Below are 18,181 nucleotides of genomic sequence, written 5' to 3'. Positions count from 1 at the left end.
CTGGGATACAAAGACACGGGGAGAATGCCATGTGATGAAGAAGGGTTGGAGTGAAGGAATGCCAATGGTTGCCAACAAAGCACCAGAAACTAGGGAGAAACAAGGAAGGATTCTTCCACAGTTTCAGAGGGAGCATGGCCCTGGCAACACTGTGATTTTGGACTTCTGGCCTCCAGAACTGTGAGACAATAAATTCCTGTTGTCTTAGACAATCCAGTTTGTGGAATTTTGTTACAACAGAACAAAAAAAACAGTTTTCTTTGCAGTAAAGAAGTTTTTAATCTTGATGATGTCCAATATATCAACCTTTTCTTGTCACTTGTGCTTTTGATGTCTTATCTAGAGGAGAACCAAAGTCTCAAAAATGTATTCCTTTTTTTTTTTAGTTTTATAGTTTTAGTTCCTATATTTAGGTTTATGACCAATTTTAAGCTAATTTTGGGGTGCGGAGTGAGGAAGGTATCTAGTTTATTCTTTTGCATATAAATATCCAATTGTCCCAGCACCATTTATTTTAACAATCTATTCTTTGCCTATTGAATTGTCTTGGCATCCTTTTCTAAAAAAAAAATCAACTGACCATCAACATAAGAATTTATTCCTGGGCTCTCAGTTCTATTTCATTGATCTGTATGTCTGTCCTTATGCCAGTACCACACTGTATTAATTACTGTAGCTTTGTGGTAAGTTTGGAATTGGATGTACGAGTTCCCTAACTTTTGTCATTTATTCTTCATTTCAGAGATAATTTTGTCTTTTTCTTCCTTTTTTTTTTCCTGAGTCCTATAAACTTTATTTTATTTCTCCCTGGTTTTTTGTTTCCTGGCTTCTGTTTTTATTTTTTGACTATCTGAGTTGAGGTAGTTTCTCATATCCTCAACATATATTTGGGTATGCTTAATCTGTTTAGAATGCCAACTGAACAGTTTTCTTCTGCTTCTTGATTATTTTTTGCTAATGGTAGGGTTTCCTTAGTTTCTATATGTGATATTCCATTTCTTAATTTTCTGCAATCGTTTTCCATGGACTTTATTTTCCTCGTTTATTTTTATGATATTGGGCATTTAATATCATTCCTAGCTTAATTCTAGCAAAATCCAGGAACCTCAATGTGGTTATTTATTTGTCTCGGTGGTAAGGGTGGAGCTGGAAGTCTTCTGATTTTAAGGTTCTTTTCTGTTTTGTAAAACCTTACATTTCTCCCCACTTTTTCCTTTTCCCATTCACCATTTAATTGTCAAGGAGCACTTCTTCATTTCTATCTTTGTCTTTTTTTTCCTTCTCCAGAAGCTATGAGTTTGGAAGATCTCCCTGTAACCATCCTCTCCTTTTAAACTGTGCTTATCCCGTTAAATCACACCAAATCCTTTAAGTTGTATGCATTTTGAAATCTCTTCCCTGTATTCCAGAGCTCTCATCTGCCCAGTTATTCTTTTAGTATTTTTGGATTTAGCGCATATGTGATGTATGGTGGTCACTCCAAATTACCTTCACAGCTGCCCTTCAGTGGCACCCACTTCTGTCTTCTCCATAAGTTTTTGTGGTCTGCTTTACCTCATCACAAAGCCTTGTGGTGGGGCAAAGACGGGGTAGGTGCATGATAGATCATGCTGAGATTTCTTGATTTTTAAAAAATTTACAGTTATTTTGCAGTTTCAGGATCTTTTGTGATGCCAACAGTGTGGTTTTGTGTAAAATTTGGTAGTTTTTAAGTCGTTTTATATTGTTTAAAGAAAAACCCTGGGAGATTGGTTATCATATAGCCATTATTGTCTTTGGCTGCTCAGATATCTCCCAAGACTATTTACTTTTGAGAAGTTTTGAAGAGTAAATATAAAGAAACTTGGAATGGTAGCTTCATGGGGGCTTATTAAGGTTAGTAGAAAATATTTTTAGAGGAGCTGCTTATGACCAAGGAAAAAAAAGGCTGTGAGTGAAGACTGGGGAGTTTAATTATCACCTTCCCCATTTACAACATAAGATATGAAGACATAAGATTCCAGGAGGTAGAATGCAGTGGGATCAAGAAATGGAGGAGAATATTGTTAAGACACATATAAGTAACAACTGAGAAGACAGAATCTTAGTGAACTCACATCAGATTACTCAAAGTTCTACTTCAGTTCAATGCAAAGTGATTGACTATGAATAAGAGGGATAGAGCTGGAATAGGAGGCTCAGATAGAGGATAAAGGCTCTGAATCACCATAGTGGGAACTGAGCCAGGGAGTCAAGTAGCTAAACAGGAAATATTGCCATGTAGGACTGAGGGTTCAGCTGAAGTTGTAGAGCATACATATGGACTATAGCAAATTGCCATGACTGCGTGACCACTCTGGGCTATACCTGTAATATTGGTATGGAGAAAAGAGATAATGGTAATTACTGAGGACTGGAGGGCAAAGCAGATATGTCAAAGGGGTGTACAAGATCCTTAGGAGAATCATTGAAAAGGTATGTCCATGGGTCTAGGCTACAGAGAAAGGTAAATCAAATCAAAAGGGTTAATAGTCTAAGAAAACAAAGAGAAGATAAGGAACTAGAAGCCAAAATGAAGGGGAAAAGCAGAAATCATGAGAATGAGCATAGAATGTGATGGGAATATATGCAAAATCCGACCATTTAATTTTTATTTTGATGGTTGGGACACTATCCATTCTCTTATTACTCCACGTGTGTACTTCAAAAACACATATATGTCCAAACAGAAGGCAATAATTCTCTAAGGTGAAATGAACAGCTGTACTCCTGTAGTAGAAACTGAACAATCTCACAAGATTCATTTGCAGAGAATGAGGGAATGGGAAAGGATAGAGGGCTGTGACTGGAGAGTACAGAGTTACAGTAATAATATTCATTACCTATAACCAATAATAGTACCAATACAACCAATAATAATACTAAGTCAGTAGTAACACCAAAAATTGAAACTAACAAGCCCAGTTTACAAGCCTCAACTTTTAACATGTTTCTAAGACAATTTTTATTTTTTTGAGACAGGGTCTCAGCTTTGTCACCCAGGCTAGAGTATAGTGTTGTGATCAAGCTCACTTCAACCTCAATCTCCTGGGACAGAGTGATCTTCCCACCTCAGCCTCCTAAGTAGCTGGGACAACAAATGTGTGTCACCATGACCGGCTAATTTTTTAAATTTTTATTTGTAGTACAGGCAAGCTCTTGCTATGTTGCCCAGTCTGGTCTCAAACTCCTGAGAGCTCAAGCAATCCTCCTGCCTTGCCCTACCAAAGTGCTAGGATTCCAGGCATAAGCCACCAGGCCTGGTGCTAAGAATGATTTTTAAATTAAATTTTCACACACAACACATTTTAACATTCCCGATTGTAAGAGTAATCCATGTTCATTATAGGAAGTTTGGAAAATACAGAAGTTTCTGCCTGCTTTTCCTTGCTATATGTAACTATAGGATCTTAAAGACCTTAGACTAAAGTTTGGCAATTTTTTCCTGTAAAAAACCAGACAGCAAATATTTCAGACTTTTTAGATGCAAAAGTCTTTGCTGAAACTACTCAACTTTGCCGTTTGATCACTGGATTTTTCTTCTTTAGTTTGTTAATATAGTAAATTATACTGACTTACTTTGAAATGTTGAAGGAGAAAGCAGCCACACACAATATATAAAAATATGGCTGCGGCTGTGTGTCAATATAATTTTATTTACAAAAACAGGTGGTGGGCAAGATTTGGCCCCAGAGCTATAATGCACTAAGCCCCTTTCTTGGTCTACTTTCTGGGCTTATAACTTATTTGTCAAATAAAATAAATTGACATGTATATGTTCCAGGTACTGTGCTAAAACCATAGATAAAAGGCCAATGGAGAAAGACATGCAGTGTATTCAAAAGTGAGGTGGGAAACAGGAGAAAAAGCTGTTTTTCAGAAACAGCTGTCATGCTTTCTTAACTATGGAAGCACTTGACCTGAGTCTTGAAGGACTTTAAAGCATATTTTTAAATAAAAGAATTAATTTTATAGCATTTTATATTCAAAGACAAGCCTACCTTGGAATAAGAAAGTGCTATTTGTTGAAACACAGCATCATCTGGTGATTTACTATATGTGGCAAGTCCTTGTTCATCATCATCAAAAGGGTAGTTAACCACCAAAGAACCTATAAGGGAAAAGAGGAAAATGTATCACGTTGTCTGTTTCAAGATGAATTATTAACATAAAGCTTTTCAGAATACTGCTAGAGAAGAGAAAACAATAAAATTTGCCAAGCAAAATTTCTTCAACAGAAATGAAAACTACACTAATTTCTTCAATAGAAAATCAAAGTGAAAAAGTGAGAAAATATCTTTCAAATGGCTACTTTTCTAAAGCCAAAAAAAAGATGTATAGTACTTCTACCAAACAGTCTACCTCAAAAAAATAATTAGCATCAACACAGAAAGGATTAGCAACAAAAGAAAAAGGCAGATATATAGGATTCCATTAAAATAAAAAACTTTTATGCATCAAGGACATAAGAAAGAGAAAAGACAACCTATAGAATGGGGGAAAATATTTTGCAAGCCTGTTAAGGGTCCAGTATCCAGAACATATTTTAAAACTCTTTCAACTTAACAACAAAGACAAAAACTCAATTAAAATTTGGGCAAAGGACTTGAACAGATATTTCTCCAAAGAACATAGATAAATGGCCAACAAGCTCATGAAAATATCCTCGGCATCATTAGTTATTGGAGAAATGCACACCAAAACCAAAATGAGGTACTACTTCTCACCCGCTAGGATGGCTATAATAATAAAAATAGAAAATAGTAAATGGTGGTGAGGATAGGAAGAAACTGGAACCTCATACATTGCTGGCAGGAATGTAAAATAGTCCAGCCTCGGCAATTTCTCAAAAAGCTTAACATGGAATTATCATATGACAATTTCACTCCTAGGTGCACACCCAAAAGAACTGAATACAGGGGCTGTGTACAGTAGTTCACGCCTATAATCTCAGCACTTTGGGAGGCCAAGGCAGGTGGATTGCTTGAGCCCAGGAATTCAAGATCAGTCTGGGCAACACTGGGAGATCCTGTCTCTACAAAAAATTAAAAATAAGCCAGGTGTGGTGGTGCATGCTTGCAGTTCCAGCTACTTGGGAGGCTGAGGTAGGAGGATTGCCTGAGCTCAGGAGTTTGAGGCTGCAGTGAGCCATGATCACACCACTTACATTCCAGCCTGGGTAACAGAGTGAGACTCCGTTTCAAAACAAGGGGGGCACAGGGAAAAGAAAAAAGGAACTCAAATAGATATCTGAATGCCAATGAGCATAGGAGAATTTTTCATTGTAGTCAAAAAGTCAAAACAACCCAAATGTCCATCAGTAAGTAAATGGATAAAGTAAATGTGATATTGATACATATACATGTATATATAATACACTATTATTCAACCATAGAAAGGAATGAAGTACTGATACATGTTACAACATGAGTGAACCTTGAAAACACTGTGCTAAATCAAAGAAGCCAGACACGAAAGGTCATATGCTATATGATTCCATTTCCATGAAATATCCAGAATAGGTAAATCCCCAGAGACAGAACAAAGATTGGTGGTTACCAGAGCTTGAGGGGAGAAAGGAAAGGGGAGTCACTGTTAAATGGGTGTGGGGTATCCTTTCGGGGAGATAAAAATGTTTTGGAACAAGATAGAGGGGGCAGTTACAAAACACTATGAATGCACCAAATGCTACTGGAATTATGTAAACTTCACCGCAATAAAAAAATTAGTATCAAAATTTTTGAAAATTTATGAAAAAGAATATTGCTTTACCCTATCTTCTTTCAAGATCCTTCTAAATTATAAAGTTGGCAGTGAAAGGAATCAGAACGTGCTGCCCCAGAATATGACTCTTTAGCGTATTAATTATTTAGGGCTGAAGGCAACTGAGAAACAGCAGATGCAGGAAAGGCTATCTACCCTCCCCCTTTCTGCCTAAAATTGGGCATAAATTTCACGTGAGAAAGGCACCTTCCTGGTACCATCAGAGATGGGATAATCAATGCCAAGATGAGTTGACACAAACAAACCTTAGTGAAATAACCCTCATCTTTCATTAGTTTCCCCCATATATTTCCTAGTCACTTTCCTACAATTTATCACCCTTAGAAGTCCAAACTCCTTCCTTTGTGTAGTCACTTTTCCACAAGGTATCTATCACCCTTTGTTATAAGAGCACTAAGTCCTTAACACTAACTGCTTTTCTGAGAGTTTCACGTCTTTCCTATGAACTCCCCCACCACCTGTTGCCTGTGCCACATACAAACATCAATAAAATTTGTATGCTTTTTCCTTTTAATCTGTCTTTTATCACCTTAATTCACAAGCTCCAGCTACGGAATCTATGAGGTTTTTTACTCCTGTACAGCAACAAAGAAATTGTCCTTCAAACTGCTTTGCCAAGATTTCAAACTCCATTTAAATAAGGATTTTAAGATGAGAAAACAAAGTATGTCATGGAAAGAAAAATGTCTGCACGACTAAAGATTCCTACCTCTCACCATGCCAAGGTTTGGATACCACATTTGTAAATCTGTGACTTATTTTCACCGGAATGTAACTATTATTAACTTTTTAGATTTAGCCAACATGATGTGTGATTTATTATGAGAATATTTTTAAAGCTCTAAATAGAAAGTGTCTTCTATCAAACACAGCATTAAACACATAAAATATAATAAAAGAAACAAAAAATTTATTTTTCCAACTAGGGTATAACTTCATTGTTCTTATTTGACTCTCTGAGAAGAATATATGATTACCAACTGTAGAAGTACTTTTTTCTACTATTGGCAATCTTTCAAAGCAATTTTTGGAGAATCTCACTTAACTTCCTAAATCTAAATATCCATCAGTATGTACTGTCATTCTAAAATGGCAGGCTACTCTATATGACATGAAGGCTCAACTATGATACTTCTGGATATTCCAATAAATGTTGAAACTAAATTTCTTCCCCATTGCCCCTGGTGCTAATACTTGTTACTCTTTTTTTTTTTTTTTTTTTTTTTTTTTTAGCAGTTTTACTGATGTAATTCAAGTACCATGCAATTCACCCATTTAAAGTTGGTTATATTCACAGGGTTGTACAACCACTACCACTATCTAGTTATAGAACATTTTCATAACTCCAAAAAGAAACCCCAAAATCCACTAGCAGTCACTCCCCTATCACCTCCTACCACTATTCACTTCAGCCCAATGCAATCTTTAATCTACTTTCTGTCTCTATGGATATGCCTACTCTAAAAATTTCATAAAAATATAATCATTAACTTGATTTAAAAAAATAATAATCATGCACCATGTGGTCTCTTATGACTGGCTTTTGTCACTTAGCATAAGGTTTCAAGGATCTATGTTATAGCATGTATCAGCACTTGATTCCTTTTCGAGACAAATAATATTCATTGTAAGGGCAGACCACATTTTATTTATCCATTTATCAGATGATGGTTGTTTGGGTTGTTTCTACTTTTTTGTTATTGTGAATAATCCTGAATGAACATTCGTGTACACTGAACATTCATATACATGAGCATTGTATATTAAATGAGTGAACATTTTGTTCAAGTGAGTTTATGTGTGGACACATTTTGGTTCTCTTGGGTACCGATATCTTCACTCTTATTCACAACCTTAGTTGGACATTGTGGTGATTTTTAATCTTGACACTCATTCTATTCAACTGATCCATCCCTGCTAAATTATATGGAGGTATATGCGCTCAGGTACTACATGAGAATGTGGTCATTTTGCTGCAGTTAAGGACATACCAAGTGAAAAATAGAGAATATCAAAATCTAAATTTACATGAAAGATTTATTAAACTTCAAGGAGAAAACAGAAATAAACATTTGGATCAATTTTTATTAATGACAAAGAATAGGTTACCAAGTTCCCAGTGTGAGAGATAAATACAAAATACCTGAAGAACTATGAGAGGAAGAGGAGAGGAGAAGGAAGAGCAGAGTAGGGGGAGAGATGGGGGAGAAGGAGAGGAGAGGAGAAAAAAGACAAGAGAAGAAAGGGGAGAGGAGATAAGAGAAGGGAGAGAGAGAAGTAGTAGGTGAGAAAGGAGAGGAGAAAGGGTGGAGAGAAGAGATGGGGGTAGAAGGAGAAGAGAAGAGGAGGAAAAAAATGAGAGAAAGCAGGAGGAAAGAAACAGCCAGGACACTGGCTGAAAAAGTAATGAGAAAAGACCTTTACTGTTGTCTGCCATAAAAGCAGTAACAGGATACTCATTTTAAGAAAGCATAACACTACAAACAGATAAAATTCCACCAGGATTTCCAAATGCTCTCAACAAGAACTAATTAGTAGAATATAAAGTTGCCATACCTCCATGCAGGTTTGCTGAAAGTACAAATGGATAGGACTTCATCCAGCTCATTACAGCAATAGTTTCTGGTTGCGTAGGATCTGTGATCTGAACAAACTGGTCTGGGAAATTTCGGTTCAGGTCAAAGTTGTTGCTGTTGTTTCTGCCAATTACACTTATTGAATCTCCTGTATGATATGATAAAGGATGTGAATATAAGCCATGTTCACTTCTATTTTATTCCAACATGTACTACTTCAGATACCTTAAGGCAAATGTGAACATATCAGGCTTCACTATTATCAATCACCTATGATTATGAAACTGTCTTTGCAAAATTATTACAGTAGGACAAATCTGACATAGTTGACTCCACATTTTTTTTTTTTTTTTTTTTTTGAGATGCAGTCTCAGCCACCCAGGCTAGAGTGCAGTGGCACAATCTCAGCTCACTGCAACCACCATCTCCCAGGTTCAAGCAATTCTCCCATCTCAGCCTCCCAAGTAGCTGGGATTCCAGGCACCTGCCATTATGCCTGGCTAATTTTTGTATGTTTTAGTAGAGATGGGGTTTCATCATGTTGGCCAGGCTGGTCTTGAACTCCTGACATCAGGTGACTCGCCCCCCTCAGCCTCTCAAAGTGCTAGGATTACAGGAGTGAGCCACCACGCCTGGCCAGACTCCACCTTACTTCTAACCTCCAAGCTGTCCTTGGTCATTCCTGGGCATCGGCCAAGCTAACTTTGGGAGAAATTTAGCTTACAGTTTAATTTTAAAGCAAGGATGATAATAACCTTTCCCAAAACTAAACCACCTTTGTAAAACTAATGAAAGGTCACAAGGTTGGGATTATAAGAGGGGCCTGAATTTGGCTAACATGTATGTGTAATTAAAGGATAACCAGCCATCGTTTTAGAAGTTATAAGATTTGTAACTTCCCCAACTACTCCTGTAGATAACATCACTATTGAACCTAAGATTGGCCTTCTGAGACGTTTTTCAGACTTTTGCATTTCTGACAACCAGCTGACATCACCAAGACCAGTGACTTGTAACTCAGCTGGTCCTGTGGCTCCCAACCAGAAGCTGACTCAGTACATGAGGACTGTTTTCCACATCCCTATGATTTCATCTCCAACCAATCAACCCATTCTCTAGCCCCTTGTCCATCAAACTATCTTTGAAAAACCCTAATCTCTGAGCCTTCGGGGAGACTGATTTGAGTGATAACTCCAGTTCTCCTGCGTGGCTGGCCTTGCATGAATTAAACTCTTTAATGCGATACCATGGTCTCAATGCACTGTTTTGCCTGTGTAGCAGGCAGGAAGAACCTGTAAGACATTACTTTTTTTTTTTTTTGAGATGGAGTCTCGCCTTGTTGCCCAGGCTGGAGTGCAATGGCGCAATCTTGGCTTACTGCAACCTCTGCTTCCCGGGTTCAAGCGATTTTCCTGCCTCAGCCATGCTAGTAGCTGGGATTACAAGTGTGCACCACCACACCCAGCTAATTTTTTATATCTTTAGTAGAGATGAGATTTCACCATGTTCACCAGGCTGGTCTCAAACTCCTGACCTTGTGATCCACCTGCCTCAGCCTCCCAAAGTGCTGGGATTACAGGCGTGAGCCACAGTGCCTGGCTGGGCATTACAATTAAAACACATCTTTTTCACACTGCGTGTTTAAAAACTGTATCTCTTCCAGATATTTTGAACAGAAAGGTAAAACCATTATCGTTTGATTTTTGTCCTCTGCTCATAATCTGGGAGGAAAAAAATTCCAATTAGACAAATTATATTAAAGCACTGTTTAAGTGTCACTAATCCGCATATAATGACATGATCACAATGTTGAATGGAAATTACTGATCAGAGGAGAACTCTATACTCTTTTTCCTTTTTTTTTTTTTTTTTTTTTTTTTTTGAGACAGAGTCTCACTCTGTGGCCTAGACTATAGTGCAGTGGCGCCATCTCGGCTCACTGCTACCTCCACTTCCCGGGTTCAAGCAATTCTTGTGCCTCAGCCCCCCAAGTAGCTGGAATTACAGGTATGTGCCACCACGTCCAGCTAATTTTTTGTATTTTTAGTAGAAACAGGGTTTCACCATGTTGGCCAGGCTGCTCTTGAACTCCTGGCCTCAAATGATCCACCCACCTCGACCTCCCAAAGTGCTGGGATTATCAGCGTGAGCCACTACGCCTGGCCAGGAACTCTACACTCCTCTCTGTACTTGTATAAAGCTCACTAAGACATTGTAAGAAATAGACCAAATGAAAAGAAAATTGTGATATGCTCACATTAAAGTGATCACAAAAAGGTAAAGTTAGCCAAGAACACAGCTGGAAGTTTAACCTGACGGAAGAGAAAGTTCAATTTAAGCTTAACTGTGCATATTCCATTTTAATAGCGAGTAGGAGCCTTACTATTGTCATTATAATGAGAAAAATTGCAAGACACTGAAGAAAACTGGAGGGCTTACTAGTGTAATTAGTTCCACCTTTCAGAAAGGTCTAGGGAGTATGTAGGAGAGATTTGTGGCACTGACAGAGAATGAGAACCTTAGGGGGAAAAATCTGAAATATATACATATATAAGTAAGATCTTGTGCCCATTTGTTCAAGAGAGCTTCTGGGTACTAATGACCAACTCCTGGGTACTAATGACCAACTAATGACCAACTGATCCTCCCAATGGTCAAGTCAGTGCTAGTAATAAGTCATGAGGCTCCATATTATACTGTGGTGCCTGATAGATATCATTGGCTGGAAGAAATCATGGGCTGGGAAAAGATGAACTCTCACTCCCCTAGTGTTGTTTATAAGGGTCTGCTGTCCCAGCCCATACTATAACGCCCCAGGAAAGATGGGCTTGCCCAGAGAAGGCAAAGAAATCAGGAAGTCAATAAATTAGCAAGTCTGGAACATGCACAGGGAGTAGAACTAAGAGTCAAAACAGAGTCACTGGCTCAGAGAGATATCTGGTTTGATTTTTCACTTATGAAATAAGGTTCCCAAAATAATAATTTAATAAGAACTGTAAACTCAAAATAAAATTCTAAGGCCCTGCTCAATAGGCAGGGCCTATCTGAATAGATTCCCTCCTCTTGACCAGGGCACTCCAAAGTTAACCTGAAAGACTGGTTCAGGCCATGACGGGAAATGGGGGTCAGACATGCCTCATTATGCCTCCTCTCTTTGGAAATCAGGAAAAGCCAATCAACATTTAATACCGGCCGGGCGCGGTGGCTCAAGCCTGTAATCCCAGCACTTTGGGAGGCCGAGACGGGCGGATCAGGAGGTCAGGAGATCGAGACCATCCTGGCTAACACGGTGAAACCCCGTCTCTACTAAAAAATACAAAAAACTAGCCGGGCGAGGTGGCGGGCGCCTGTAGTCCCAGCTACTCGGGAGGCTGAGGCAGGAGAATGGCGGGAACCCGGGAGGCGGAGCTTGCAGTGAGCTGAGATCCGGACACAGCACTCCAGCCTGGGCGACAGAGCGAGACTCTGTCTCAAAAAAAAAAAAAAAAAAAAAAAAAAAACATTTAATACCAACAGAGGCCTTAAGTCTGATAAGAAACATTTACAATCTATTCTCTGTGAAGCCTGCTACCTGGAGGCTTCATCTACATGATCAAACTTTGGTAACTACAACCTCTTATCCTAACCCAGACATTCCTTTCAACTTAATAACTCTTTCAACCCTCACCCCCTTTTTGGACCAAACCAATGTATACCTTAAATGTGTTTGATTGATGTCTCATGTCTTCTTAAAATGTATAAAACCAAGCTGCACCCTGACTACTCTGAACACATGTCGTCAGGGTCTGAGGGCTGTGTCATGGGCCATAGTCACTCATATTTGGCTCAGAATAAATCCCTTCAAATATTTTACAGAGTTTGACTCTTTGTCAACAGAACTATTGCTGAAATAAAACAATTTGTAAAAGTCTTATATTCTATTTCTAGTAAATAAGAACCATTACCAAGTGGAAAACACCACTAAATATATAAATTTGATCACATAATTCCTGAACAGACCAGATCATCATATAAGAATACAAGAGCTAAAATCAATCACAAATTATAAGGAAAAAAAATAGGAAGAAATTCCGAAAGAACCAGTTCAAATTCTGTTCTACATCAAAATAATCATTCTATATGATGATCAAATGATTAAGAATTAATAGCTATTCTTTACCTTCCTGGGACTTTTCATATCCATCAGGATTCATGGATGGCATAAGGTGAATTCTAGTGCTATGAACCAAATCTGTGACTTCAGGGTCTGTTCCAAAGTTCTTACAAAGGTATTCGATGAGGTTCAACAGCAGTTCTCTTCCAACCACTTCATTTCCATGCATATTTCCAATGTACTTAAATTCTGGTTCACCTGAAAACAAAGTAATTACATGGAAGGCTTTTTTTTGTTTCTAATCATCATGGACTCTGTTTTTTTCCCCAACATATATAAATCCTGTACTAAAAATTTTTTTAAGCATGTATTTTGGCAAAGGAGGCAGAAAAAACCTTCAGAAACATCTTATAAAGCAGTTTCCTTACTAATACTTATGTCTGAGCAGGCTCAAAGCATATATATGCCATGTAATATAAATAAATAAAACACTATTAGCAGAATAAATCTAATCTATGCACATATTAAATACCATGCCTAATATGGGTTAGCAAAAGGATTTCCTCTTTTCCGGGAAAAGATTAATTACATTTTTTGTTTTTGCTTTCTTTTAATTTTAGTTAGGTTTTCTTAATGCCAGTTATACAAACTGTAGGCGACCTTTCTGGATGAAACATAGCAATATTGAATATGGCTTTGAGGGGCACTACTGAAATTATGTGTAAGACCATACCAATTACCTGGTTCATGGACACCTGGATTATCAGATATCTCCATCACATAAAGTTCTCTTGACTCTACTGATTTTCCCAATGAATAAAGCCGGGTAATGTTAGGATATTCATTGGCAAACCTTCTCAAGAAGATTTCCATATCAGGGAAATGGTGGTGGTGAAAGTCCTTCGGCTGAATTGGCTGGTAGGAGGATGATGTTCCAGAAAGAATATTAGGTATAGCAACTGTGCTAGCAGTTGCTACAGCCTCTGTCGTGTCAGGGATTACTGAAGTTACAGTTGGCCTAAGAGACAAATCCACCTCTGTGGCTGGTCCTTCTTTCACCACTATATTAGTAACAGTCAATGGCATATACCTGAAAAAAAAAAATTGGAAAAGTAAACGGTTTATAGTTAAGACATACAATGCTTTAACATTATAAAAGCACAGAAGCCTTTTCATCCTCTTATGCTTAGCGATCTATCAAAACTCAAACTAAATAGAGATGTGTAAATTTAAGAGTTTTAGGACATTATTTCACAAAGAACCCCAGATTAAACAACTATTTCTCTTACCAAATCTTCTCAAGTACCACACACTAGAATGTATACCAAAAAAATTACATTCAAAGGAAAGAACATGTTGAAAGATGCGCTGTTACTCCATTGTAACCACTGCTACAGTACTCAAACAAGGGATAAATTATACAATTCTTTGCAGTGTCTTATCAAACTGACATTCCAACTTCTTTTTCAAGCAGGAAAGTTCAAGATTAAAGGTTATCAATTAAATCCTTATCAAAGTGAGCTTCCAGAAAGCTTTCCAGGGGAGGTGGGAAACCACTCATTTAATAAATCAGAAAGCTGTTAAGACAGTTCTTCAAAAGTGTCATTTACAGAGCACTGGGTTTCTTCTACTCTGGTATTCAGTTAGCTTTAAGGCAATGCTTTACACAGCTGAATATCTTTTCACGTTTTAAAAACTGTCCTTCCTCTATTGCTACAACTATGCTTCATATCCCATTGTACTATTAGACTATGTGACAAAAAACTCCACAATAGTATTTTCTTATTACAAAAGGAGAAAAATCAGAAAATACGGAAAAATAAAAGCCACAAAAAATAAACAACATGTACTAGACTATATTTCTGTCTTAGATATAAAACAGAGACTTGACATTTTAACTAAGAGTCTACATAGTTTAAATTCTTACCCAGTTAAGACTACTGTAAGGTTATAAGTTCCAGGAACAAGTAATCGGTAGAAATCACCAAATCTGCCTGTTGTGATATTATGATTAATACCAGCCACTGAGATGGTTGCATTCTCTAAACCAGATCCTGTTATGGAATCTTTAACAAATCCTTTCACTCCAATGTGAACCTAAGAAGACAAGAATCCAAGTTCAGAGACCATGAATTTAGAAGGCAAAAGGGCACAACTTTTCTCTGCACTGATAGTAGAATTTCTAAAAAATAAAGTGACTCTTCTCTCTCCCCCAAAACATTTTCAATCCCTTGAAGTTTAAATAAAATACAGACAGAAGTATTAAATCCTTAAACTTAAGCCATGTGTCTGAACTCGACAATAGTAAGGTGCTTTTAAAAATTCCCTCTCCTCAAAGCCAGACTTCTAGTTTTCTCAAAAGGGTGTAATTGCTGGTGTATCCAATTGCTGTATTAGTCTGTGTGATGTTTAAATTAAACTGATGTCCATGGTTCATATAGTGGTAAAGGCTCACTAGCAAATATGATCACGTGACATTGTAAGACCCTGAAAGTACAAATTTGGCTAATTATTTCAGTTTGTATAAGTTAGTGTTCCAAGACAGGCAAAGGAAGCCCTATGGAGCAGAGAGCTGGGGGCAAGGGGCAGGGGAAGCAGAACTAGAATATGTTTTAATAGATTGTAACCTAATAATCTTTAAAGATAATTTATAATCTTAAGTAGTAAAAACAGATAAAGGACATCTAATACTGTATAGATTGTCATTCACATGCATCCAGATTTCTCTCTTATTTAATCCTGTTTCTATACCCCAACCTTCCAGTCATCTACTTTTACCTTTTCAATCAATGTGATCAAAGACTCACGATTGTTCTCCCATTCCTGTCGAAGCTGTGAAGCAGGTGGGTACTTGCAACAAGACAGTTCTAATGTGATCTCGAAACAGTTGGCCCACACATAATTGTAATCTTGCATACCACCTGTAACATGGAAAAAAGAAGTTTACTCTCAGAAGGAAAATAATTATACCCTCCAAAAGACTGAAGAAATTAAATCAGCCAACTCTGCATGTATAAATTTTCTTTTCTTTTCATTAAATTGTTTGAAATTGTAGAAGGCATCTGAACTATAGTGGAGGCTAAGAAGGAAGGTTAAAAGGAATATACATTGAAAAAGAACATATAGTGAAAAATACATTTAATTGATAGAATGAGCAGTTATGAAAAGTACAAAGATATCAGTTAATACCAGTAACAATAACGATAATAGCTTTGAGTGTTTATTATATACCAGACCTGTTCTAAGAGCTTTATGTGTATTAGCATTTAATCTTTACAGCAATTGTATGTACTATTTCAGATCCTACTATTTCATCCATTTTACAGATACGAAAAGTGGGGCACAAAGGGGAAAATAAGACACAATAAATTCTTTCAAAATGTGTTAAATGGAAGGTGGAACTTAAAAGGGAATAAGCATCCATGGTCTATGACCTTCACCACGTTTATACCTATATAAGCCCACACACTCATTTTGTTGACAGCCTATTACCCTATCATTCTTGTCACTTGATTTTCTCACATCTTGTTTTTAGCGGATAAAGACTAAAAAGTGAAGAAAGGAGCATGTGTAACTTCTCTGTGATCTTGCCTTGCTCTTGCAAAGCGCAAATGCAGATTTTAAGGGTCATCTTTCCTCAACCCCCAGTGCATCTCAGGTGATGTCACATAGGACCCTTCAGATCAGGAGGGAGAATAACTTCCCTTTCACTGACAGCACCAAAAGATATGCTTCCATCATAGATTCTTCTGCCACTTACTGGATGAGAACCCTTTGGCATTAACATGGGTATTTATTTATTTATTTATTTATTTATTTATTTATATACAAAGTGAATGTTAGCTGACCACAAAAGACCCTTCCAACCCTTGCATTCTATGATGTTTAAAAACACATGCTGATTTGAGCCGGGCACAATGGCCCATGCCTGTAATCCTAGCACTTTGTGAGGTGGAGAAGGGCAGATTGCCTGAGTTCAGGAGTTCGAGACTAGCCTGGGCAACATGGTGAAATCCTGTCTCTACTAAAAATACAAAAAATTAGCTGGGTGTGGTGGCACACGCCTGTAGTCCCAGCTACTGGGGAGGCTGAGGCAGAAGAATTGCTTGAACCCAGGAGGCAGAGGTTGCAATTAGCAGAGATAGTGCTACTGCACTCCAGCCTGGACAACAGAGTGAGACTCCGTCTCCAAAACAAAAACAAAAACAGGCTGATTTGATTATAAGAGAAAAGGCAGGGAGAGAATGTGAAAAACAGACAATTCTGAAACCTGGTTCTGGAGAAAGGTCAATGTCATAGTTTTAAGCACAGCTTATTAGGAGTTCATCAAAGAACAGGGGCTTATAAAACATTGAAGAAAAGCAAACAATATAGCAAAAATAACAAAACTTTGACAGAAATAAAATCGTAGCAATATTATTGGAGCCTAAACTCTTTTTTTTTTTTAATTTATTTATTATTATTATACTTTAAGTTGTAGGGTACATGTGCATAACGTGCAAGTTTGTTACATATGTATACTTGTGCCATGTTGGTGTGCTGCACCCATCAACTCATCATTTACATCAGGTATAACTCCCAATGCAATCCCTCCCCCCTCCCCCCTCCCCATGATAGGCCCCGGTGTGTGATGTTCCCCTTCCTGAGTCCAAGTGTTCTCATTGTTCAGTTCCCACCTATGAGTGAGAACACACGGTGTTTGGTTTTCTGTTCTTGTGATAGTTTGCTAAGAATGATGGTTTCCAGCTGCATCCATGTCCCTACAAAGGACCCAAACTCATCCTTTTTTATGGCTGCATAGTATTCCATGGTGTATATGTGCCACATTTTCTTAATCCAATCTGTCACTGATGGACATTTGGGTTGATTCCAAGTCTTTGCTATTGTGAATAGTGCTGCAATAAACATACGTGTGCATGTGTCTTTATAGCAGCATAATTTATAATCCTTTGGGTATATACCCAGTAATGGGATGGCTGGGTCATATGGTACATCTAGTTCTAGATCCTTGAGGAATCGCCATACTGTTTTCCACAATGGTTGAACTAGTTTACAATCCCACCAACAGTGTAAAAGTGTTCCTATTTCTCCACATCCTCTCCAGCACCTGTTGTTTCCTGACTTTTTAATGATTGCCATTCTAACTGGTGTGAGATGGTATCTCATTGTGGTTTTGATTTGCATTTCTCTGATGGCCAGTGATGATGAGCATTTTTTCATGTGTCTGTTGGCTGTATGAATGTCTTCTTTTGAGAAATGTCTGTTCATATCCTTTGCCCACTTTTTGATGGGGTTGTTTGTTTTTTTCTTGTAAATTTGTTTGAGTTCTTTGTAGGTTCTGGATATTAGCCCTTTGTCAGATGAGTAGATTGCAAAAATTTTCTCCCATTCTGTAGGTTGCCTGTTCACTCTGATGGTAGTTTCTTTTGCAGTGCAGAAGCTCTTTAGTTTAATGAGATCCCATTTGTCAATTTTGGCTTTTGCTGCCATTGCTTTTGGTGTTTTAGACATGAAGTCTTTGCCCATGCCTATGTCCTGAATGGTACTACCTAGGTTTTCCTCTAGGATTTTTATGGTATTAGGTCTAACATTTAAGTCTCTAATCCATCTTGAATTAATTTTCGTATAAGGAGTAAGGAAAGGATCCAGTTTCAGCTTTCTACTTATGGCTAGCCAATTTTCCCAGCACCATTTATTAAATAGGGAATCC

The 18,181-nt window shown here is 37.7% G+C and overlaps 1 protein-coding gene across 2 annotated transcripts in view; it reads right to left on the bottom strand.

Annotated features, from left to right (window-relative positions):
• The window catches only part of CPD (carboxypeptidase D), a 97,374-nt gene that overhangs the window by 33,158 nt on the left and 46,035 nt on the right, over window positions 1–18,181 (bottom strand). For both annotated transcript variants that reach the window (XM_015118974.3, XM_077970732.1), the window contains exons 3-8: window positions 15,250–15,392; window positions 14,399–14,568; window positions 13,212–13,561; window positions 12,538–12,729; window positions 8,359–8,526; window positions 4,020–4,129 (exon numbers count right to left, since the gene is read on the bottom strand). In XM_015118974.3, coding sequence (XP_014974460.2) covers window positions 4,020–4,129; window positions 8,359–8,526; window positions 12,538–12,729; window positions 13,212–13,561; window positions 14,399–14,568; window positions 15,250–15,392 — 1,133 coding nt within the window. The remainder of the gene's footprint in view (window positions 1–4,019; window positions 4,130–8,358; window positions 8,527–12,537; window positions 12,730–13,211; window positions 13,562–14,398; window positions 14,569–15,249; window positions 15,393–18,181) is intronic.

This window comes from Macaca mulatta, chromosome 16, assembly GCF_049350105.2.
Source record: "Macaca mulatta isolate MMU2019108-1 chromosome 16, T2T-MMU8v2.0, whole genome shotgun sequence".
In the NCBI taxonomy this organism is placed as follows: domain Eukaryota; kingdom Metazoa; phylum Chordata; class Mammalia; order Primates; family Cercopithecidae; genus Macaca; species Macaca mulatta.
Note: the sequence above shows the minus strand (reverse complement) of the source record. Positions and strands in the feature narration are given on the sequence as shown.